Genomic DNA, 26,014 nt, shown 5'->3' on the forward strand with positions numbered 1-26,014 from the left:
AGAGGAACTAAAAAGCCTCTTGATGAAAGTGAAAGAGGAGAGTGAAAAAGTTAGCTTAAAGCTCAACATTCAGAAAACTAAGATCATGGCATCTGGTCCCATCACTTCATGGGAAATAGATAGGGAAACAGTGGAAACAGTGTCAGACTTTATTTTTTTGGACTCCAAAATCACTGCAGATGGTGACTGCAGCCATGAAATTAAAAGACGCTTACTCCTTGGAAGACGAGTTAGGACCAACCTAGATAGCATATTCAAAAGCAGAGACATTACTTTGCCAACAAAGGTTCGTCTACTCAAGGCTATGGTTTTTCCTGTGGTCATGTATGGATGTGAGAGTTGGACTGTGAAGAAAGCTGAGCGCTGAAGAATTGATGCTTTTGAACTGTGGTGTTGGAGAAGACCCTTGAGAGTCCCTTGGACTGCAAGGAGATCCAACCAGTCCATTCTGAAGGAGATCAGTCCTGGGTGTTCTTTGGAAGGACTGATGCTAAAGCTGAAACTCCAGTACTTTGGCCACCTCATGCGAAGAGTTGACTCATTGGAAAAGACTCTGATGCTGGGAGGGATTGGGGGCAGAAGGAGAAGGGGATGACAGAGGATGAGATGGCTGGATGGCATCACTGACTCGATGGACATGAGTCTGGGTGAACTCCGGGAGTTGGTGATGGACAGGGAAGCCCAGTGTGCTGCGATTCATGGGGTCGAAAGAGTCAGACACGACTGAGCGACTGAACTGAACTGAACTGATCACCTACATGTGGAATTTAAAAAGTAAAACAGATGAATGTATATAACAAAACATAAACAGACTCACAGATATAGAGAACAAGTAAGTGATTACCAGTGGGGAGAAGGAAGCAAAGAGGAGCAAGATAGGGCCATGGGATTAAGAGACATAACTACTAAGTATAAAATAGATAAGCAACAAGGATATATTGTACAGCAAAGGGAAATACAGCTGATTATTTTGTAATAACTTTAAATGGAATATAATCTATAAAAATATTGAATCACTATGTTGTACACCTAAAACAAATATAACATTGTAAATCAACTACAATTCTAAAAACTCAAAAACTGAAGTGAAAAATTAACAAAAATCTGACAGAAAAATGTGCAAAAGAACAGAAAATCCATACTAAGAGTAGTTCATAAATGAACCTTAAGCACATGAAATTAGAGACATGCAAATTAAAACTACACCAAGATACCAGAAGACTGAATATTAAAAAGTAACAACACACTCTGTTGGTGAGGTTCTGTGGAAAGAGGTACTGGGTTGGGAATGCAAAGCAGGACAACACATTTGAGGGTGAATTGGGCAAAACTTTGTATCTAACAAAAATACATTGGCACTAAATTTTACCCAACAAGCTTATGTGAAAAATTTTCCCTAAAGGTATTCTCCAGCAATATGAAAATACATATTCATGAGATTATTCATTACAGAATTGTAACTGCAAAACACCAGAAACAACCTGCATGTATGCGTGCTAAATTGCTTCTGACAAGTCCGACTCTTTGCAATCCCATGGACTATAGCCCACCACGCTACTCTGTCCAAGGAATTGTTCAGGCAAGAACACTGGAATGGGTTGCCATTTCCTCCTCCAGAGGATCTTCCCTACCCAGAGATCGAACCCTCCTCTCTTACATCTCCTGCACTGGCAGGCAGGTTCTTTACCACTAGTGCCACCTGGGAAGATAAGGTATGGTCTATTTACAAAATGAAGTAATATGAAATTATTAAAAAAGAATATAGCTTCTAGAAATTTTTATCAAGTGATTGTCATAAAATTTTGTTATAAGAAAGAAGCAAAGTGAAGCACTGAGATGGCCTAGAAGCATTAACATCCCAATAGCAATGAGCATCCAGTGTTTAGATCTTGGTTTCAAAAGAAATCAGGATTCGGAAGAAATAATTCCAGAGCTGGAGCAGGGACAGTATAGTACAATCTTGGAACATATTGTTGTGGCAGAAAGTAAAGTGCTCACAATAACAGTAACATGTCAGAAGGACACAGGAGCCCACAGAAATAAGTTCCCACTACTCAAACTGATATGCAGATGATATCACCCTTATGGCAGAAAGTGAAGAGAAACTAAAAAGCCTCTTCATGAAAAGTGAAAGAGGAGAGTGAAAAAGTTGGCTTAAAGCTCAACATTCAGAAAACTAAGATCATGGCATGTGGTCCCATCACTTCATGGGAAATAGATGGGGAAACAGTGGAAACAGTGTCAGACTTTATTTAGGGGGGCTCCAAGATCACTGCAGATGGTGACTGCAGCCATGAAATTAAAAGACGCTTACTCCTTGGAAGGAAAGTTATGACCAACCTAGATAGCATATTCAAAAGCAGAGACATTACTTTGCCAACAAAAGTCCATCTAGTCAAGGCTATGGTTTTTCCAGTGGTCATGTATGGATGTGAGAGTTGGACTGTGAAGAAAGCTGAGCGCTGAAGAATTGATGCTTTTGAACTGTGGTGTTGGAGAAGACCCTTGAGAGTCCCTTGGACTGCAAGGAGATCCAACCAGTCCATTCTGAAGGAGATCAGTCCTGGGTGTTCTTTGGAAGGACTGATGCTAAAGCTGAAACTCCAGTACTTTGGCCACCTCATGCGAAGAGTTGACTCATTGGAAAAGACTCTGATGCTGGGAGGGATTGGGGGCAGGAGGAGAAGGGGATGACAGAGGATGAGATGGCTGGATGGCATCACTGACTCGATGGACATGAGTTTGGGTGAAGTCTGGGAGTTGGTGATGGACAGGGAGGCCTGGCGTGCTGCAATTCATGGGGTTGCAAAGAGTCGGACCCGACTGAGCGACTGACCTAACTGAACTGACCCAAACTGAGGAGTTAAAATTCCCCATCCCTGCTTGACTTTGACAGGAGAAACAGAAAACAGAAACATACAAAGTAGTTGGAAATAATCCCCTTAACAAGACCCAGAAAAGACTATGTGTTAGTCCTGTAAGACCTTTAAAAAAAAATTTTTTTTTTTCATAAATGGTTCTAATAGAAGTGGTGGAAAGCCTTCCCATCCAATTTTGGGAATAGTATAACCCTTCTACTAACACTTACAAATAGCCCCCAAAAGCAAACTATAGGCTACTCTCACTTGTTAAAATGGTATAAAAAAATCTAAATAAAATATTGGTAAATTTAATCCAACATAGATTATTTTATAATATATGTGACCAGAGCTTTTTCCAGGAATATGAAGTAGTACTAGGAACTATGTTGATTAAATATACTATTCTAACTTAATAAAAAGGGAAAAAACTCGATAACTCCATGATCTTCTCAAAATAAGCAGACACATATGTATACATATATGTATGTATATATGGGGCTTCCCTGATAGCTCAGTTGGTAAAGAAACTGCCTGCAATGCAGGAGACCCCAGTTCGATTCCTGGGTCAGTAAGATCCCTTGGAGAAGGGATAGTTCCATGATCTCAAAATATGCAGATATATATATATACATATATTTATGTATATATAGAGCTTCCCTGATAGCTCAGTTGGTAAAGAAACTGCCTGCAATGCAGAAGACCCCAGTTCGATTCCTGGGTCAGTAAGATCCCTTGGAGAAGGGATAGCTCCATGATCACAAAATATGCAGATATATATATACACATATATTTATGTATATATAGAGCTTCCCTGGTAGCTCAGTTGGTAAAGAATCTACCTGCAATGCAGGAGACCCTGGTTTAATTCCTGGGTTGGGAAGATCCCCTGGAGAAGGGATAGGCTACCCACTCCAGTATTACTGGGCTTCCCTTGTGGTACAGCTGGTAAAGAATCCACCTGCAATGTGGGAGACCTGGTTCAGTCCCTGGGTTGGGAAGATCCCCTGGAGAAGGGAAAGGCTACCCACTCCAGTATAATTCAATAGACATTCCCAAGTTTTTAACAAAAGTTTAAATTTAAAATAAAATAGCTCTTGACATACTAGAAAAAAAGAAAATGTCCTTAATTTAATCAAGGCTACTTGCCAGAAATAGCAAACATCACATATTTGATGACAAAAATATTAAAAGCTTTCCCATTAAAATAAAAATCAAGACAAGGATACTATCATTCAACACTGTAACACACTACATAAAATATAAAATGTCTACACAACAAAAACATAAAGTCAAAGGAAAATTGTTAAACTGGGAATAATATACCTAAAACATATAAAACATCATACGGGTTTATTCAAAAATATTCATTCAAAACATACATACATACATAAGGAGTTTCTAAAAACTAACTAGAATCAGACAATCTAATAACATCTTTTTGGGAGGTGGCAGGGCCATTTGGCAGCAACTATTAAATTTTTATTTTTATTTTTTGAAACTACCAAAATTTTAAATGTTTATTACCTTTGACCCGGTTCCATTTTCATGAACGAGCTTAAGGAAACATAAAAAATGCTTAAGGATAAATGTATAAAGATTTTTACTGCAGCAATGCAGCAATATTTGTGAGTGAAAAATTGGAAACTTCAATGTATACTCTAATAATTGAGTGGTTAAATAATCATATTAGTACTACGAAATTGTCATTAAAAAATAAAATATATCTTTATGGAGTGATATATCAGAATCTCTAAGAAATATTAAGTGGAAAAAAGTAAATTACAGAAAACCAAATATGATTCTACTTATATGAATATAATACAATTTTTATAAAAATGTTAACAATATGATAAAGATACAATGATACCAAAAGGATACAATGATATCACAAGGAAACAAAACAAATGAAACTTCTAAGAAGGGAAGTAAGTATTGGCAGTAAGGATAAGAATCAGATCATAAGAATAAGAACTGTAGGGTTTTCAGGCTTTACTAACTATACTTTTAAAAAATTCAAATCTTTCATATTAAGAATGTGTTTATACAGCACCATTAATCATAGAGCCAAAAGGTGGAAGCAACCGAAATGCCCATCAATTGATGAATGAGTAAACAAAATGTTGTATGTCAAACAACAGAATATTATTCAATCATAAAAAGGAATGACATATTGATAACATGTTACAACATGGTTGAACCTTGAAACATTGTATTAAGTGAAAGAAGCCAGTCACACACTTAGACAAAAACATATTATCTGATTCCATTTATTTGAATGGTCTAGAATAAGTAACAGAGAAGGCAATGGCAACCCACTCCAGTACTCTTGCCTGGAAAATCCCATGGACGGAGGGGCCTGGTAGGCTGCAGTCCATGGGGTCGCTAAAAGTCGGACATGACTGAGCGACTTCACTTTCACTTTTCACTTTCATGCACTGGAGAAGGAAATGGCAACCCACTCCAGTGTTCTTGCCTGGAAAATCCCAGGGATGGGGGAGCTTGGTGGGCTGCCGTCTATGCGGTCGCACAGAGTCGGATACAACTGAAGCGACTTAGCAGCAGCAGCAGCAGAAGAAGTAAATCTACAAAGAGTACATTAGAATTTGCTTAGGGCTTGCAGGTATTAAGGAAGTGAAAGCTTAACAGATGCAGAGTTCTTTGTGGGGGGTGGGGATGGGAATGTTCTAAGTTTGATTATGGTGATGGTTGCACAATCCTGTGAATATACCAAAAATGATTTAATTGTAAATTCTAAACAATTGAACTATATAGTATGTGAATTATATATCAATAAAGCTGTTACCAAAAAGCAATAATAATCTAACAATTTAAAATTTAATCTCATGGGACTTCCTTGTGGTCTAGTGGTTAAGAATCCACCTTCTAATACTGGGGATGCGGAATCAATCCCTGATGAGGGAACTGGGATCTCATGTACCATGGGGAAACTAAGCCTGTGTACCACAACTAAGACCTGGTGTAAGCAAACTTAAAAAATAAATAATAAAATAAAAACTTTAAAAAACTAAAAAAAAAAAAAAAAAATTTTTAATAAAATTTAATCCCAAAGAGAAGGAAAAGAGAAGAGAATGCACAGAAACTTAGATCAGTAGTTCATTTTATCAGGAGTGAATTCAGTTAAATCTAGATAGTACGTCTATAAACTGATCTATTTAGAACTGTGGTTCTAAATGCAAAGAAATGCTAAGAATGAAAACTTAGAACAGTGGGATCTGAAGTACAGGAAGCAAGCAAGATTGGGATACAGAAAAAGAAATTAGAGTTTCTATTTCTATTTGATTTTTTTTTAATGAATAAAAAAGAAATTAAGTTTACTAAAATATATGACATGGTTGACTAGTCCCTTTACTCAGAAGGTCATGTGCCCTGGTGGGTCAGATGGTAAAGCATCTGCCTGCAATGCAGGAGACCCGGGTTCGATCCCTGGATCAGGAAGATCCCCTGGAGAAGGAAATGGCAACCCACTCCAGTACTTTTGGCTGGAAAATCCCATGGATGGAGAATCCTGGTGGAGTACAGTCCATGGGGTCGCAAAGAGTTGGACACGACTGAACAACTTCCTGTTCTAAAAAAAAAAAAAAAAGTGCCCTGTGAAGCTGAAAAGGCATTGCCAACTAAAATTGACACCTGCCATCTACCTCTATAAGGATTAAATGCAAGCTGCTGTGACCATTGACCCTCAACATACCCTGAAAGGAGTTCAGGGTGGAGATCAGGAATGAGGCACTTGATGCTCTGGGAAAAACCGGCAGAACAGGCCTTCAGACAGATATTTTCAGAAGAGTTTATGAGTCCAATTCTTGCATCTCCTCAGATTTAGAAAAGTATTAACATCCTTCATGGTGGCATCTGCTCCTTGTGACTAGCAGTAACCTTCATGAGACTAGCAGCAACTTTCTGCAAAATAATGTTTGCTTGATAGCAAGTAGTCCACTTCACCAAAATCACACACATATTGACCTTCCACCCTACCTCTTCAGAGCAGTTTCTAAGAGTTATCTGAAATGCTGCCTCCAAGGCTATCGTCCTCATTATGCCCCAAATAAAACTTAACTCACAACTCTCATGTTGTGTGTTTTTCCAGTTGACAGTATGCTGAAGAAAGAGCAGAAGTTCCAAAAAAGGACAATCTGATAATGGGACACTCATGCATGTTTTTCCCTTTCAGCATATTGTAACATATGAACAGTTAGGTGGGTTTGTAGATATACTCTCTAGACTTAACTGGACTCACTCCTGATAAAATGAATAAGTGGCTCAAACATTGCTTGAAGTTAATAACTGTATTAAGTGGAAAACAAGAAAATGGCAAAATGCACCCTTACTGGACTACTATATGACCTCTGCCGTAGCTAGCACAGAACACTAAACATTAACAAGTGTCTGCTGCATAAACAACTGGGCTTCCCAGGTGGTGCCAGTGGTAAAGAGCCCTCCTGACAATGCAGGAGACATAAGAGACGCAGGTTGGATCCCTTGGTCAGGAAGATCCCCTGGAGGAGGGCATGGCAATCCACTCCAGTATTCTTGCCTGAAAAATCCAACAGACAGAGGAGCCTGGCGGGCTACAGTCCTCAGGGTCACAAAGAGTCAGACACAACTGAAGCAACTTAACACACATGCATGCATGGATAAATACTGTAAAGGTCCTTTAAGGCAAGAAACAACTCAAAGGAAATTTAGTAAACAGTTCTTCACTTTTAGTACATGTTACCATCCCCCTTCTCATAGGGTAACTATAGAAATATCAAGCATTATGACTAAAATGGCATAAAATGGAAACACAGAATAATATATGACACTTGTAACTCATCCAAGGTTGTGCTGGTCTCCAGAATCAAAAAGTACATATCTTTCTCGTAACTAAAGACCCACTCTTTTATGTTTCAAGGGTGAAAAAGCATTTTCAAGTTTTAGTATGCTGTAATATTGTTAACTGTCACATGACAGTCATAAACCAGGAAGTAGAGAGAACTTTAAGACTTAATTATAGAGAAAAAAGTTAACAGAGAACAAATACTAAAACTTAGGAACAACGAAAGGGGAGCAAAGCCAACCTTAGAAAAGCAATAGAGCTAATACCCAGCAGGTGGAGATTTCATTCTATGAGATTTCTGTCCTATGTCACAAACAAGTATTTCCATTAAGTATTTGCAAGATGACCGCAAATGAAAATAACCCCAGGTGGTATCACTTAAGCTGGTAATTATTCTGTAGCTAGGTACTGGCAGCAGATTAATTCCCTAAGTGAAGGTGCATAGGTTCCATGATTTGTTTAAAAGGATGCAGAGACCAAGGGGGTTTTTTGGTTTGGGGGTCATTTTCCTGTTTTTGTTTTGGCTGTATTTGATTGCTTTCAATATTTTAAAAGGAAGACTTTAAAAAGTACTATCAGCTGGCAGGCAAAACAAAGAAAGAAGAGGCTGAAAATTAATTTGGGTTTTTCTGCTGAAGCCCAGCATAAAGTGTCCCACCCTTCTGCAAGGGAAAGAAGGATCTGCATGGGTGAAGCAAGACACACACCTTGGTAGTGAACAAGGTTGGACAGACTTTACGGCGCGGTCCCAGCCAAGTGACCTTGTAACATCCCAAGGATTCTGTCTGCTTCTGGAAGAGCCGAAAGCCCTGACAGCCTCTACATCTATCCAACCCAAGCGATCCGAAAGCGCGGGCATGTCCTCTCCCCCACCTGGGATGTTCTGCCACTTGGACTCGACGCACGGCAGGGCCCTCCGTAGCCATATTTTGCTAATCCTTCTTTATTCTGCAGTTTCAACCGGCGAAGCAAGACTTCCGAGGTAATCACGGGACATCTGCAGCAGGAGCCCTTTCTTCCGGGAGACACCGGCATTCACCCCGCGGAAATCCTGCCTCTTCGCTGAGGTGGCTGCTTCCAGTCGGCCCCTCCCGTGGCTCCTCCTCCCTGGGCTCTGGGGCTCGGAGCCTTCCCGACAGCTGTCAGGTATTTCGGCCTTGCTGCTCTGAGCCCCTGAGCCCAGCACAGATAAGGAGGTTTTCTTTTTGCATCCTGGGCATAAGTCTGAGCACAGAATTATAACTTGGCACCTTAGTTTGCTTTTATTATTATTATTATTGTTAGAGGGTCTTTTTTTTTTTCTTTAATGGCCAGCAGCAACTTCCTCCAAATAACACTAAAATATTTACTTATTTCTTCTTAAATAGATTACTTCAAAAATTAGACTATCAAATTGATGTGGAGCTTGACATAAACATATTTGCATTTATTTCCAGAATAGAGGCATTGGTGGGCCTTCCCAGAACATAATAATTAAAAGAAGAAAATACATGGCTTTCCAAATGCCAGATACTCTTGCTTTTTCGCTTGCCTAGAGACATCTCACTGTATCTCAAGAAGCACACCACCCCCATCCACCTCGTCACTCTTATTATATTACTGCTTTCCTTCATTGTTCTCACAACTTCCACGTATTTATTGTCTGTCTCACCACTTTCACCATCACTACCACTAGAAGGTAAACAACTTGAAGGTAGCAAGTGTGAATCCCCAGCACCCAGAACAGTACTTGGGAGACTGGTTTTCTAATCAGCAAGTAAGATGCGCTGAATGAATGACTGAAAGGTAAAGTGACTTGCCTTTAAGGTTGCACTGTTAATTGGTAGCAAAACTTGAATTAAACTTCAAGTCTATTAACGCTGTAGTGTACTTTGTATCTCTGAATGCTGAGACTAAACCCATGTGAAGCCAGGTACCAATACACCTATTCTAAGTTTTCCTATTTGAAGAAGTTTGGGCTGACATGCCCAAAACAATAAGATTACTGGCATACCCCAGAGACATTCAACAATTTGCCATTCCTGAACTTCTATATGTGTGTGTTGGGGAAGGGTAAAAGGGAAATGAAGGCTGAAGTATGAATTGACAGTGTCAAAGACTAGCTAAAAGGACTGTATCTCCCGGCACCCTGAGCTGTTACTGTAAATGAAACATCATAGAAACAACATTGGTCTGGTCTCAGAGCTGCTGCTGCTACTGCTGCTAAGTTGCTTCAGTCGTGTCTGACTCTGTGCGACCCCATGGACTGCATCCTACCAGGCCCCTCTGTCCATGGGATTTTCCAGGCAAGAGTACTGGAGTGGGTGGCCATTGCCTTCTCCAGGTCTCAGAGCTACTCTCTCACTATTATTTCAGTCCCTCCTTATCACTTTGAAATGAAGCAGTTATATCTCTGTTTTTGAACCCCAATAAATCCCAGTAGGATGGTTATTGTGGTTTACTCTTGAGTAGAAGGCAATGGCACCCCACTCCAGTGCTCTTGCCTGGAAAATCCCATGGAAGGAGGAGCCTGGTAGGCTGCAGTCCATGGGGTCGCTAAGAGTCGGACACAACTGAATGACTCTACTTTCACTTTTCACTTTCATGCACTGGAGAAGAAAATGGCAACCCACTCCAGTGTTCTTGCCTGGAGAATCCCAGGAATGGGGGAGCCTGATGGGCTGCCTTCTATGGGGTCGCACAGAGTCAGACACGACTGAAGTGACTTAGCAGTAGCAGTAGCATCAAGGGTCACTTACTGTCATCTCTGTAAATAGGTTTGAATGTGGAAAGACCCTAAGTGAGAAAAAAAATGTAAAATTCTTAGGAACATCAGTAAATATGGGAAAGGAAAGTATGTCCGATATATTTCTAACACATTTTCTATGGTCATTGAAAAATAGGTAAATTTTGAAGTTCTGAAAATACTGTTTTAAAAATTGTCCCAAACAAGCTCATTTTATATGCTTTGTTTGTTCTCACAACTTGCAGGATCTTAGTTCCTGGACCAGGGATTGAACCCCAGACCTGGCCCCAGCAGTGAAAGCACCATAAAGGAAATCTCTGGCAGTCCTCAGCGCTTTCATTACTGGGGTCTGGGTTTAGGATTCAATCTCTGATTGGGGAACTAAGATCCTGCAAGTTGCACAGTGTGGCAAAAAGAAAGAGAAAGAAAATATTGACTACTGATACTCTCATTCATAAAAGAATATTTTCTATTAAATGTGTATTTGATGGTCAAATATTAACTCTGATAAATGAAACATGATGACAAATTATTAGGCAAATCTTGAATACATTTCTATTGTAGTCTCAGCAAAACTGATACAGACTAGAAAGCACCTTTTAGAGCAACTAGTAAAACTCGCTTTTTTGAAATGATGGCCCCAAAGTGAAAGAGTAAAGGCTGGAATGAAAACCCAGGTCCTAGACTCCTACCCCAGCCTATTCTGAATGTGTGACCTCTGGTGAGACCCTGAGACCTTACTGAAGTATGCTTTAAAAAATTATTGAATTAGTAACTTTTGTCCCCAAATTAAAGTGTATACATTGTAATTTTAATAAAACATTGCTCTTAAAATAACTTATTTTCAAACTACTAAAGAACTCCTAATAGAAACCAAAAACCAAAATTAACATTGCTTTCTTATGCTATCTTCCTTATGCCAGGCTTCCTGATATGTAAGTAAGCATTTCACATATTATTATTCTCTTTAAATCTTCCCAACAATCTTATCAAGTGAAAAAATGCTGTTCTTTTTTCAATTTTAAGATATTCCTTTGGTCCTTATTAGACCTATCTGATAAACGTTTAATGTCTAAATTTTACAGAATTTTTATTTTCACAAATCTTGAACCTCTCAGTTCTTTATTTTTTCATTTGGTGTGCTCAAGTTGCGTCAGTCATGTCTGACTCTTTGTGACCCCATGGACTGTAGCTTGTCAGGCTCCTCTGTTCTTGGGACTTTTCAGGCAAGAACAGTGGAGTGGGATGCAACCATTTCCTCCTCCAGGGCATCTTCCCGACCCAGGGATGGAACCTGCATCTCCTGCAGCTCCTGCACTGCATGCAGAATCTTTACTGCTGAGCCACCTGGGAAGCCCTTTTACACATGGCCACACTTACAATAAGGTTTAAAATCTAAATTATAAACTAACATAAGAATAAGGATAGAGACGAAAGACTAGGGGTAGAGACAAGATAGGTATAGATTCTGAGAAGTAGGAAAAATGTGAAGGAAATAGGGGAAAGCTCTGGTTTAAAAGAAGTCAAAAGGAATAAACAGGAATCTCTGAAATCTGAAGTCAATTGTTAAAAAGTAGAAGTTTGATAGTCCCCAAAATTAAAAGGAGGTTGTATGGGGAATAGCAAAGGGAATACAGCTACAGCATTCCATGCACAAATTATCTGTCAACTGTCAGTTGAAGATTGTGCTGCTTTAGCTGACAGGGGAATCACAGAAGGATTAATGCAAAACATACTGGAAGAACTTGCTGATTTCGGTAAAGAAAAGAAACAAAAACGATCTTTGAATTATAGTATAATTGTGTCAGCTCCCTACTTGGACTCCACACATACCTCCTGCTGAAAAGCGCATTCAAGGACTTCCCTGGCAGTGCAGTGGTTTAAGACTCCATGTTTTGACTGCAGGGTATATGGGTTCCATCTTTGGTCAGGGAACAAAAATTCTGCATGTGGCATGGCCAAAAAAAAAAGTGCGTTCATGGCACAAAACTAGGGAGGTACGGTCACCATTTTGGGTGAGAATAAACATGAATGGGCATTAGAGATATGAAAATGGCAAATAACATTGCTAAGTTTGTGTAACTGCATTTAGCAAGAGATATTTTTCGAAAGCCAATGTAAAAAAAAGAAAGCTCTTATCATGCCTGTGTGCGTGCTTAGTCATTCATTCTCTTTTCGACGCCATGGACTGTAGCCTGCAAGGTTCTTCTGTTCATGGGATTTTCCAGGCAAGGTTATTGGAGTGGGTTGCCATTATCCTCCTGCAGGGGATCTTCCTGACCCCAGGGATCAAACCTGCATCTCCTGCATTGGCAGGCAGATTCTTTACCACTGAGCCACCTGGGAAGCCCCTCCTATCATGCCTATAAGGTGGAAATGTAATGAGATCATGCAAAGTGTACTTATCAGAGGTCCCCTCAAGAAACAGTGGGTATTAAATGTCAGTAGAAATAACATTTTGAAAAGCCACTTAGGTTGGTTGGTAAAATCAAGAGATATGCTCCAACAATAGTCAGCAATTTGCCTTTGAAGGAGAGAAAGTTCCTTCCCTGAGTAAAGTATATAATTTACAGCTGAATTGCATGACATATGTTATACTGTTTACTCCCCCAAGTGATTTCTGGATCCATTTTTCACCCTTCTCTACCCTCCTGGAAACTGATCTCTAAAGATGGCACCTGGGCTCCTTTACCTCTGGCTTCTGGTTGGGATTGGTCACTAGCAGGATGTTAGAGGATAGTAAATAGAGAAATTGAGATATCTACCACTCCCCCTCTCCACTACAAACACACATAAATTCACCTGCTCCACCTTACCTTTGCCATAGTTATGGCAGTAGCTGTGTTTCCCTATAACCACAGCTGCTGTTGGAGGGTCCGTCTTCCAGGACTCCCTCTCTTGCTGGGCTCTGGTAAAACTATTTCTTCCCTCTGCCCCTTTAAGCCTTCAAGAAATGGGATTTCCAGACAGTTGCTAGTCCCTGTGTGTTTCACCATCCTTGTGGGGAAAGTTCCTCAGCCCCATCCCCTCTCTGTAAATAGTTCTTTCAGTAAACTCTTTTCAGTTACCACCCCACTTTCTCTCCAGTAAACCATGAGTTTCCTGTCCAGATTTGACTAATACAAAGAGTCCTCCGCTTTTCTGCCCTTTTAACATACAGTGTTCAGCTTAAGTAAATGTAGTAAAAAAAAAAAAAAATCTTTAGACAATTAGTCTGAAAGGACTCCAAATCATGAGCCTGTTTGGGGTAACCACATGTCTCAATCTAGCAGTGAGGAATCAGGAATGCTAGAATATACTTAAATACATCACATTTTCACTGAGAATGCTGAGTGTCAGGGGATTCAGAAATAAGTAAGATATTTATGTCCTCAAGGAGCTTTCAGTTTAATAAAGAATAAATACAAAATAATCATAATATAGGATAACATAAAATTATCAAAAACATATTTTTAAGGGTCAAATTCTGTTGGGAATCAAATGGTCTATTGCCTTTGATAAAACTGCCAAGACAATTCAATAAAGGATTATTTTTTTGGACAAATAATGCTGGAACAATCTGATAACCATATGCAGAAAAAAATAAACCTCTACATTTCCTTCACAGTATATACAAAAATTAAACTTGAACTAGGTCATAGATCTGAATGTACAAGTTTAAACTACATAAAACTTCCAGAAGAAAACATAAATCTTAGTACACCTGAGTGTGGCAAATAATCCTTAAATACAACAAAAAGCATAAAGAACACTTACAACTCAATAGTAGTAAGACAATCCAATTTAAAAGTGGGCAAAAGGATGCTCACTTTGGCAGCACATTTACTAAAGCAATCTAATTTTGTACATCAAAAGGGGGTTGGATAAAAAATATGTGGTACATATATACAATGGAATATTATTCAGCTGTAAAAAGAACAAAATAATGCCATTTGCAGCAACTAGAATGGACCTAGGGATTGTCACAATGAATGAAGTAAGACACAGAAAGACAAATATATGGCTTATATGTGGAATTTTTTTTAACAGGTACAAATGAACTTATTTACCAAACAGAAGTAGTCACAGATGGAGAAAACAAACTTATGGTTACCAGGGAATGGGTTGGGGGAATAAACTGAGAGATTGGGACTGACATATACACACTAGCACAGGAAACTACTCAATACTCTGTAATGGTCTATATGGGAAAAGAATCTAAAAAAGTAGACACATGTATAACTGATTCACTTTGCTGTACACAAGAAACTAACATGACATTGTAAATCAACTATATTCCAATATAAAAAAATAAAAATAAAATACAAAAGAAACTTAAAAAATGGTCAAAAGGACTGAGGAGATATCAATACTTCACCAAAGAAAAACTGATGGCAAATAAGCACATGAAAAGATATTCAGCATTAGTCACTAGGGAATGCAAATCAAAACCACAATTATACTCCTGCCAGAGTGGCTAAAATTAAGACAATTGACCACACTATGCGTTGACAAGGATGTGGTACAAGTAGAAATCTTATACAATGCTGGTGGATAATCAAAATGGCAAAAACAGTTGGGAAAACAATTTGAGAGTTTCTTAAAAAGTTAAACATAGACATATTTGCAATCCAATCATCCCACCACTAGATATTTACCTGCATTCATATCTATGGCTGCACAACAGCATTACCACAAACTTAGCAGTACAAAATAATACGGACTGCTTATCCACAGTTTCTGTGGTTCAGAAGTCAGGGAAGAGCATAGCTGGGTCATCTGCTTGAGGGTCTCACAAAGTCTTATCTAAGGCCCAACAGGGGAAGTTTTGATTTCCAAGATCACATGGTTGCTAGATGCTTTTTTTTTTTTAATTCATTATTTTCTTTTTGGCTGTGCTGGTTGTCTGTTGCTTTGTGCAGGCTTTCCCTAGTTGTGGTGTGCCTGCCTCTTGTGGTGATGGCTTGTCCTGTGGAACACCAGCCTAGTTGCTCCACGGCATATGGGATCCTCTTGGATTAGGGATGGAACCTGTGTCCCCTGAACTGGCAGGTGGATGGATTCTTATCCACTGCGCCACCAGGGAAGTCCCGCGAGCAGCTTTAATTCCATGTGCATCATCAGACTAAAAGTCAGTGTCTTGCTGACCATCGGCCAGGTAACCATCCTCAGCTTCTTGCCACGTGGTCTTTTACAACATGGTCAATGCTTTCTCAAAGTCAGCAAGGGAGACAGTCTCTCCTCAACAAGATGAGTTTATAAACTAGTGTAATGTAATCATATACACATAATCATGTACATCACCTTTGCTCTATCTTAATGGTTAGAAACAAGCCGCATTTATTTGTCAATTATAACTCAATAAAGCTGGGGGAGGGAACAAAGCAAACCACAGATCCCATCTACATTCAAGGTGGAAGGGACTACACAAGCACATGTACCTTAAGAGTCTGTCTACAACATTACTCAAGAGAAGTAAAACATATGTCCACACAAAAACTTGTAAACAAATACCTCTAATTATTTACATAAGCCAAAAACTGAGAAAAAAAAATCCTCAAATATCCATCAATAGGGACTGACTTCCCGGTGGCCCGGTGGTTAAGACTCTGTGTTTCCACTGCAGGGGGCACAGGTTCAATCCCTGGTCAGAGATCTAAGATCTAGCATGCCACACAGCATAGCAAAAAAAAAAAAAAAAATTCAACAAGGGAAACCTCATCAACAGAAAGAAACAACCAGTTGATACATGCAACAACATGGATGAATCTCAAAATAATTATAATGACTGAAATAAATCAGGCAAAAGAGAATACGTATTATATGATTCATTTAAACAAAATTCCAGAAAATGTAACCTACAGTGACAAAAAGTAGATCAGTGGTTGCATAGGAAAAGTGAGGGGAGGAGAACCATTGATAATCAAGGGGCAATAGGGAAACTTCTGCAGTGATAAATAGTATCTTCATTATCTTGGTTGTAATGATGATTTCACAGGTATATATGCACGTCAAAATCATCAAACTGTGCATTTAATTGTGTATAGTTTCAGTTCAGTTCAGTCACTCAGTCGTGTCCAACTCTTTGCAACCCCATGAACTATAGCACACCAGGCCTCCCTGTCCATCACCAACTCCCGGAGTTTACTTGAACTTATGTCCATTGAGTCAGGGATGCCATCCAAGCGTCTCGTTCTCTGTCGTCCCCTTCTCCTCCTGCCAATCTTTCCCAGCATCAGGGACTTTTCCAATGACTCAGTTCTTCGCATCAGGTGGCCAAAGTATTGGAGTTTCAGCTTCAACATCAGTCCTTCCAATGAATATTCAGGATTGATTTCCTTTAGGAAGGACTGGTGGGACGTCCTTGCAGTCCAAGGGGCTCTCAAGAGTCTTCTCGAACACCACAGTTCAAAAGGATTAATTCTTCGGCACTCAGTTCTTTATAGTCCAGCTCTCACATCCATACATGACCACTGGAAAAATCATAGCCTTGACTAGACATACCTTTGTTGACAAAGTAATGTCTCTGTTTTTTAATATAGCTGTCTAGGTTGGTCTAGTTGCTGTCTATCTTTCCTTCCAAGCAGTAAGCACCTTTTAATTTCATGGCTGCAATCACCATCTGCAGTGATTTTGGAGCCCAAAAAAATAAAGTCTGTCACTGTTTCCACCGTTTCCCCATCTATTTGCCATGAAGTGATGAGACTAGATGCCATGATCTTAGTTTTCTGAATGTTGAGCTTTAAGCCAACTTTTTCACTCTCCCTCTTTCACTTTCATCAAGAGGCTCTTTAGTTCTTCTTCGTTTTCTGCCATAAGAGTGGTGTCAACTGCATATCTGAGGTTATTGATATTTCTCCCAGCAATTTTGATTCCAGCTTGTGCTTCATTCAGCCCAGCGTTTCTCATGATGTACTATGTATATAAGTTAAACAAGCAGGGTGACAATATACAGCCTTGACGTACTCCTTCTCCTATTTGGAACCAGTCTGTTGTTCCATGTCCAGTTCTAACTGTTGCTTCCTGACCTGCATACAGATTTCTCAAGAGGCAGGTCAGGTGGTCTGGTATTCCTATCTCTCAGAATTTTCCACTGTTTGTGGTGATCCACACAGTCAAAGGTGTTGGCATAGTCAATAAAGCAGAAATAGATGTTTTTCTAGAACTCTCTTGCCTTTTCAATGATCCAACAGATGTTGGCAATTTGATCTCTGGTTCTTCTCTGCCTTTTCTAAAACCAGCTTGAACATCTGGAAGTTCACGGTTCACATACTGTTGTAGCCTGGCTTGGAAAATTTTGAGCATTACTTTACTAGTGTGTGAGATGAGTGCAATTGTGCAGTAGTTTGAGCATTCTTTGGCATTGCCTTTCTTTGGGATTGGAATGAAAACCAACCTTTTCCAGTCCTGTGGCCACTGCTGAGTTTTCCAAATTTGCTGGCATGTTGAGTGCAGCACTTTCACAGCATCATCTTTTAGGATTTGGAATAGCTCAACTGGAATTCCATCACCTCCACTAACTTTGTTCATAGTGATGCTTCCTAAGGCCCACTTGACTTCACATTCCAGGATGTCTGGCTCTAGGTCAGTGATCACACCATCGTGATCATCTAGGTTGTGAAGATCCTTTTTGTATAGTTCTTCTGTGTATTCTTGCCACTCCTTAATATCTTCTGCTTCTGTTAGGTCCATTCCATTTCTGTCCTTTATTGTGCCCATCTTGGCATGAAATGTTCCCTTGGTATCTCTAATTTTCTTGAAGAGATCTCTAGTCTTTCCCATTCTGTTGTTTTCCTCTATTTCTTTGCACTGATCACTGAGGAAGGCTTTCTTGTCTCTCCTTGCTATTCTTTGGAACTCTGCATTCAAATGGGTATATCTTTCCTTTTCTCCTTTGCTTTTTGTAAGGCCTCCCCAGACAGCCATTTTGCTTTTTTGCATTTCTTTTTCTGGGAGATGGTCTTGATCCCTGCCTCCTGTACAATGTCACGAACCTCCACCCATAATTCATCTGGCACTGTATCAGATCTAGGTCCTTAAATCTATTTGTCACTTCCAGTGTATAATCATAAGGGATTTGATTTAGGTCATTCCTGACTGGTATAGTGGTTTTCCCTACTTTCTTCAATTTAAGTCTGAACTTGGCAATAGGAGTTCATGAACTGAGCCACAGTCAGCTTCCGGTCTTGTTTTCGCTGACTGTACAGAGCTTCTCCATCTTTGGCTGCAAAGAATATAATCAAGCCTATTTTGATGTAGACCATCTGGTGATGTCCATGTGTAGAGTCTTCTCTTGTGTTTTTGGAAGAGGGTGTTTGCTATGGCCAGTGCATTCTCTTGGCAAAATTCTATTAGCCTTTGTCCTGATTCATTCTGTACTCCAAGGCCAAATTTGCCTGTTACTCCAGGTGTTTCTTGACTTCCTACTTTGCATTCGAGTCCCCTATAATGAAAAGGACATCTTTTTTGGGTGTTAGTTCTAGAAGGTCTGGTAGGTCTTCACAGAACCATTTAACTTCAGCTTCTTCAGCATTACTGGTCCGAGCATAGACTTGGATTACCGTGATACTGAATGGTTTGCCTTGGAAACGAACAGAGGTTATTCTGTCGTTTTTGACATTGCATCTAAGTACTGCATTTTGGACGCTTTTGTTGACTATGATGGCTGCTCCATTTCTTTGAAGGGATTCCTGTCCACAGTAGTAGATATAATGTTCATCTGAATTAAATTTACCCATTCTACTCCATTTTAGTTTGCTGATTCCTAAAATGTCAACGTTCACTCATGCCTTTTCCTTTTTGATGACTTCCAATTTGCCTTGATTCATGGACCTAACATTCCAGGTTCCTATGCAATATTGCTCTTTACAGCATCAGATTTTACTTCAATCACCAGTCACATCCACAACTGGGTGCTGTTTTTGCTTTGGCTCCGTCTCTTCTTTCTTTCTGGAGTTATTTCTCCACTGATCTCCAGTAGCATATTGGGCACCTATGGACCTGGGGAGCTTCTCTTTCAGTATCCTATCATTTTGCCTTTTCATACTGTTCATGGGGTTCTCAAGGCAAGAATACTGAAGTGGTTTGCCAATCCCTTCTCCAGTGGACCACATTTTGTCCAAACTCTCTACCATGACCCATCCATCTTTGGGGCTTCACTGGTCGCTCAAATGGTAAAGAATCTTCCTGCAATACAGGAAACTCGGGTTTGATCCCTGAGTTGGAAAGGTGCCATGGAGAAGGGAATGGCAACCCATTCCAGTATTTTTGCCTGAATAATTCCATGGTCAGAGGAGCGTGGCAGGCTGCAGTCCATGGGGTCACAAACAGGTCGACATGACTGAGTGACTTCCACTTTTTACTTTACCGCTGAATAAAATTGATGTCAAGAAAAAGAGAATAGCTTAACTGTACAAAGTATTTAGGATAGGATATGTGAATGAAGTGATATTTAAATGAAGTTTTGAGGACAGAAAAAGATTTTGATGTGTAGATATATATAATATAAGGGCATCGCCTGCATAGAAAAATTGACGTGTTTATTTCTACAGCAAATATTCATTTGCATTTGTGTACCCAAGCAGTGAGCTAAACACTGTGAAAACCTTTTCAACTACTCTCAGAAAATTTCCAGACTAACTGTGTGAAATTTGGAGGCCAAGAATATTACACTCAAAATGTGGCTGCACTTTTCCTAGTGCTCCTAGTAACGAACTTCTTGAATAATTTTTCCACATTGAAGAACTAAGGAATTACATTTAAAGGCATCAAAATATATAAATAAATTCAATGTAAATAAATGTGCAGTTTTATTACATATGATCATATCCACATGATTAATAGATCATTTCAGAATTACTATACTGACTTAAAAATGCAAAACTATGTAGCTGATTACTCTGAGCAAAGTTCTTAATCACCTTGGGATTCTATTTTCTCTTCTCAAGAAGTATCGGTTAAAGATAGAGTAATCAATGTGATTTATTGTACAAACTTTTGAGAGTGATGGATGCTGATAATTATTATTCTGGGATAACAGGACTGAGCTATCCTAGATAAAATAGGATATATAAGTTACGACTTACAGGGAGATTGTTTTAAGGTTACAAGAACGATTCTTGGGTTCTACCCCAGACCTACTGAATCAGAATCTCTGGTGTGGGATTTGAAAAATTATAATTAATTTCCATGCTTGGGAAGCCTTAGAGACTGAAGTGATACAAGTAAAGGCTCTTCCAATTCTAAAAGTCTATGTTTAATAAGGAAATTTTGAACATGCACTGGGTATCAGATGACATGAGGGAATAATTAATTTTCCTTGTGTAACAATGATGCTGTCATAAGAGAATGTCCTTATTTTTAGGAAATACACAGCTGCATTTGAGTGATATGTAATGATATGTGCATCTTTTTATACTTTCAACTGATTCTAGGAATACTTACACACATACAAATAAAGCTGATAGAGGTATATATGTGTTCACTGAACTAATTCTTTAAATTTTTCAGTATGTTCAAAATGCCTTGTTATAAAATATTGGGAGGAAAAGAAGGAAAGGAAAATTTTGTCTCTACATAAACAGTATTATTGCTATAAATATGATTTTTAAGAACTATGACCAAAAAGATGGCAATACAAATGATTACTAAATTGGGAGGCCGGGACTGACATATACAGACGACTATATATAAAACAGATGGGGAAACAGTGTCAGACTTTATTTTGGGGGGCTCCAAAATCACTACAGATGGTGATTGCAGCCATGAAATTAAAAGATGCTTACTCCTTGGAAGAAAAGTTATGACCAACCTAGATAGCATATTGAAAAGCAAAGACATTACTTTGCCAACAAAGGTCCGTCTAGTCAAGGCTATGATTTTTCCAGTGGTCATGTATGGATGTGAGAGTTGGACTGTGAAGAAGGCTGAGCGCCGAAGAATTGATGCTTTTGAACTGTGGTGTTGGAGAAGACTCTTGAGAGTCCCTTGGACTGCAAGGAGATCCAACCAGTCCATTCTAAAGGAGATCAGTCCTGGGTGTTCTTTGGAAGGACTGATGCTAAAGCTGAAACTCCAGTACTTTGGCCACCTCATGCAATGAGCTGACTCATTGGAAAAGACTCTGATGCTGGGAGGGATTGGGGGCAGGAGGAGAAGGGGACGACAGAGGATGAGATGGCTGGATGGCATCACCGACTCTATGAACATGAGTTTGGGTAATCTCCCGGAGTTGGTGATGGACAGGGAGGCCTGGTGTGCTGCAATTCACGGGGTTGCAAAGAGTCAGACACAACTAAGCGACTGAATTGAACTGAACTGATATATAAAATGGAAAATTAATAAGAACCTGCTGTATAGCACAGGGAACTCTACTCGAGTAAATATTCTATAATGGCCTATGTGGAAAAAGAGTAAAAAAAAAAAAAAAATGAATATATGTACATGTACAACTGATTCACTGTGCTGTACTCCTGAAACTAACACATTTTAAATCAACTATACTCCAGTAAAATCTTTTGAATTATTAAAATAAAAACAAAAACAAATGATTACTAATAGATCCAGGGACTTCCCTGACTGATCTAGTGGTTAAGAATCCATGCTTCCCATGCAGGGAGCACAGTCAGAGAACTAAGATTGTGTATTCTGGGGCAGCCAGGAAAAAAAAAAAAAAAGCAAAGCAGTTATTTACTGAGTAACTGCCAAAACGAGAAAAAAAAAAATCCAGCCTGCAATTCCTCTTCTTGGAATTTTTCCTAAGAAAAAAAATTAAGTGACAAAAATACTCTCTCCAAATAGTTTAAAATAATGTTATTACTGTAATATTCGAAATGTATAACAATAATAGCATGCTTAGGTCCTCCAGAGAAGGAAATGGCAACCCACTCCAATATTCTTGCCTGGAAAATCTCATGGATTGAGCCTGGTAGGCTACAGTCCATGGGGTCGAAAAGAGTCGGACACGACCGAGCGACTTCACTTAAATAAATTACACTGCATTCAACCAAGGGCTTATTATGCCACTATTAAAATAATCTTTTATATGTATATATGTATGCAACAATATATTGCAAACATTGTCCTTTGCTGTTACATAACTAGATGCAAACAAGCATCCGAAATTATGTCTGTGCTGTTAACTATATAAAATTTGTGAATTCAAGTGGACAAAACTGAAGTTTATACGGAAAATGTTGTTTGAAAAGCAGTATTTTCTCCCTTCATGTCAATTTCAATTTTTATTAATATTTCGAATTCTACTGATGATGCTGTGCAACAATAATGCATTAAAAAAAAAAAGATGTTAACTGTTACCTTAATTTGGTCCCATAGGCAATAAAATTTAGTTTATAATTCGTTGAACAACTGAATAAAACTTCAAGTACCTCAATAGATTGATACTTAATTTAGGATATCTACAGAGTTGTTTTGCCGACTACAAATATAACAAACATTACGTGTAAACCGTGCTGCTGAAAGGTTTCCAAACATCAGAGGACCACCCACCAAAATGTGTGGGCTAAATGCACATCCGTAATCATGGCAAAAAGAATACTACCTGTCACACAGGATAGGCATGTCAGACTTTTCTCCGCGAAAGCCTTCTAGTCCCAAACTGCCTCTTACTTTCACCAGGCTGAAATGGTTCCTGAGTGCCAGGCAAGGGAGGAGACTGTTCCCTTGCCCAGGAGGCTGGAAACCGCACGTTAAGAGCGAAAGGTTTCCAAGGCCCTTCCGCTGAAATCCGTGGCACTTAAAGATTCCCTAGTTGCTAGGTTTAGTTGCTAAGGCACCAACCGTCTCACAGGAAGAGGAGCACGGTGCAATCGCTTTTAGCGTCGTAGCGAATCCTCTCAAAACCGAGCTCATTTGTTCCGGGAGGAAACATTCAGCTCCTCTAAGAGCGTCGGGAAGGCGAGAAGCTGGGAGTGACGCCTCTGAGCCGCGGAGGATTGTGGGAGGAGGTTGTCTCCAATTTCTCCTCCCCCCCTCTCCCCGTCCCAGCCAAGATGTCTGACATGGAGGATGATTTCATGTGCGATGATGAGGAGGACTACGACCTGGTGAGGCGCAGGGAACAGAACTCTGGGGCTGGAGGTGGTTTCTGGCTTTAGGAGCCGGGGCAGGGGCGGCCGCGGCCTCTCCCCGTAGAACATGTGCTCCTTCCAGCTTCTCCCGATGCAGTGACAGGACGAGTTTACCTCCTCCCCCTTCCCGCACCGGGCCCGCGCCCTGCTTCTCTAGCATGGGGGAAGGGAGAGTAAAGGAGGCGGTGAAGGGGGTCCCGAGCGTTGAGCTCCAAATCCGAGCGCTTCCTTGGTTTGCAAGGACACCTCTGGCCTCCGGCGTCAGGTTCTCATTGCCTCTTCCCTATCGCGCGAGCCGTTTTGGGGACCGTTCAGTGGTCTAGGCCCCGGCTCTGCCCTTTCGGGCCCAGTCTTCCTGTCCCCTCTTCTTCATACTTGAAAGAGTGCGAAATGCTGGGAGAGGGGTCCAAAAACTAGGGGGCCTTCCTGCTCCCAGACCTGACGCCACTTGTGAATCTAGAAACAGAGCTTAATTAGTCTTGTCCAGGCTCCGTTTTGGTATAAGGTAAAGGTGCAATAGAGAATTGAGAGCCAGGCTAGCTTTTCAAAAGTAGTTTAACTACTTGTTTAAAGAGAAAAGCTGGGGAGGACGTTTTACTTTTTGTTTGTTTGGGGTTTGGGAGGTGGGGTGGTATAAGAGAATTGACTCAATGGCTTTTTTCTTGACTTGGAAATTTCCCAGTATTCAGAGTTTAAAATATCAACAGTGTAGAACAAAACGAATTTATGCAACCGAATGGTGATTTTTAAAGATTCAAGGTTTAATTTATGAACGGACTTATAAGTCTTTAAAAATTCACTAACATTTCAAGTTGATATTCAAAAACATTGTGTGGGAACTAAGAACGATTATCTGGACCACGAATTAGCGTCAACTTGGCTTTGCTTTTTATTTGGGGGAGTTTTTGTGCATGGTTCTTGTGTGTTATGGTGATGCTGCATTATCGTAAAGTTAAGAAGTAGATGCTCAGGGAAGTCTGGTTCACCTTATATTTTAAGTGCCAGAGAGTCTCAAGATAATTAATGTATCATTTTGAATTAGTGTAAATCTTCTTTGTATAGTCGTTTCTAATTAATCTTTCACTTTTAAAGGAAAGCATTTGCAAAAAGGAGAGGGAAATGACCTGAAAAGTCAATAGTGTTGATAATTCTTAAAGGAGTTCTGCTAGTAGTAAGATTTCTGCCTTACATTTTAGTTTGTGCAGACCAAGCCAGTTTTAGGCAGTGCGTTAAATCCTTCAGGAATGTTAATTGTAATATTTCGTGCATTTTTATTTATTACATGTTTACGTATATTACAGGTATTTTTTAACTCTGAAAGTGTTTCTTTTAACATTGTAGTTTTGTGCAGACCAAGCCAGTTTTAGGCAGTGCGTTAATAAATCCTTCAGGAATGTTAATTGTAATATTTCGTGCATTTTTATTTGTTACATGTTTACGTATATTACAGGTATTTTTTAACTCTGGAAGTGTTTCTTTTAACATTGTAGTTTTGTGCAGACCAAGCCAGTTTTAGGCAGTGCGTTAAATCCTTCAAGAATGTTAATTGTAATATTTCGTGCATTTTTATTTGTTACATGTTTACGTATATTACAGGTATTTTTTAACTCTGGAAGTGTTTTACCTAGTTTCAGTTTGTGTTTTTACTTGTTTGCGCTTATCTCTTTTCTAAGCAATAGTTTTTTGAATACGTAACTTACTAGCACTGTGAGTGAGACTGTAATGTAGAAATGGCACTGAGAATCTTACTGCCCCTTGAAGTACAAACTTCATTTTTGCAGGGATTTTAATTAAATATAAATGATTTAACTTGGCTGTGTTTCTCCAGCCTTTGAGGGCTTACACCACATGTAAATATAAAACTGAATGTGTAATTTTAGCCTCTTTTTTTAAATTTCTTAACCCAAAAAGATGAGATTTTACACAACCACATAATTAATGATCCCCCCCAACATTCTGTTAAATAGTCCTGCCTCATATCTCTCTTACATAGATATCATATTAATTTATTTTTTACTTCCATAATTTCCTTAAGCCACTATAAACATATATTTATTAATTTTTAAACATACATTTAAAAAGATCAAGCGAGGCTAATTGCCACTTCATGCTTATCTGTTGCCAAAAGAGTTGTTTTTGTTTTCTAATATTTGCCTGAGCCTTGTTTCTTTGGATTTAAAGAGTCTGAATCAATTACTGTTTTAGGGAAACTTCTTTTTTTATTAAAAAAAATGTATTGTTTGTTGGATAGTTCATCACCTCATTTTAGTGAAAATGTTAATGAGAGCCATGTACAGATACATTCAGTATATATTTTATCAATTGTCTATTGATAAATACCCAAAATCACTTCTTGAGCTAATAGAAAAGAGACTTAAGTTGGTTTTAAAAAAGAAGACAAAACAAGCATGAAATTAATTCAGTATGCTTGATCGGTTATTTCTAAGATCCTTTTGATTTCTGAGGCAGAAGCAGGTATTTTCTAAGCATAGTAATTTATGTAGCAGTGAATGGAGAGAAGATG

General features: G+C 39.2%; 2 protein-coding genes across 5 annotated transcripts in view; one reads left to right on the plus strand and one right to left on the minus strand.

Annotated features, from left to right (window-relative positions):
- Positions 1-23,202, minus strand: part of GALK2 (galactokinase 2) — a 154,758-nt gene extending 131,556 nt beyond the window's left edge. Inside the window, exon 1 of one of the 3 annotated variants that reach the window (XM_027554052.1) lies at positions 22,962-23,202. In XM_027554052.1, coding sequence (XP_027409853.1) covers positions 22,962-22,981 — 20 coding nt within the window. In that variant the 5' untranslated portion in view covers positions 22,982-23,202. The other 2 variants (XM_027554051.1, XM_027554050.1) reach the window with 2 other exon arrangements.
- A 139-nt stretch (positions 23,203-23,341) lies between these two features.
- The window catches only part of COPS2 (COP9 signalosome subunit 2), a 32,258-nt gene continuing 29,585 nt past the window's right edge, over positions 23,342-26,014 (plus strand). The window contains exon 1 of one of the 2 annotated variants that reach the window (XM_027554053.1): positions 23,342-23,466. In XM_027554053.1, coding sequence (XP_027409854.1) covers positions 23,413-23,466 — 54 coding nt within the window. In that variant the 5' untranslated portion in view covers positions 23,342-23,412. The remainder of the gene's footprint in view (positions 23,467-26,014) is intronic. The other variant, XM_027554054.1, reaches the window with a different exon arrangement.

The sequence above is a fragment of the Bos indicus x Bos taurus genome, chromosome 10 (assembly GCF_003369695.1).
Source record: "Bos indicus x Bos taurus breed Angus x Brahman F1 hybrid chromosome 10, Bos_hybrid_MaternalHap_v2.0, whole genome shotgun sequence".
NCBI lineage: Eukaryota > Metazoa > Chordata > Mammalia > Artiodactyla > Bovidae > Bos > Bos indicus x Bos taurus.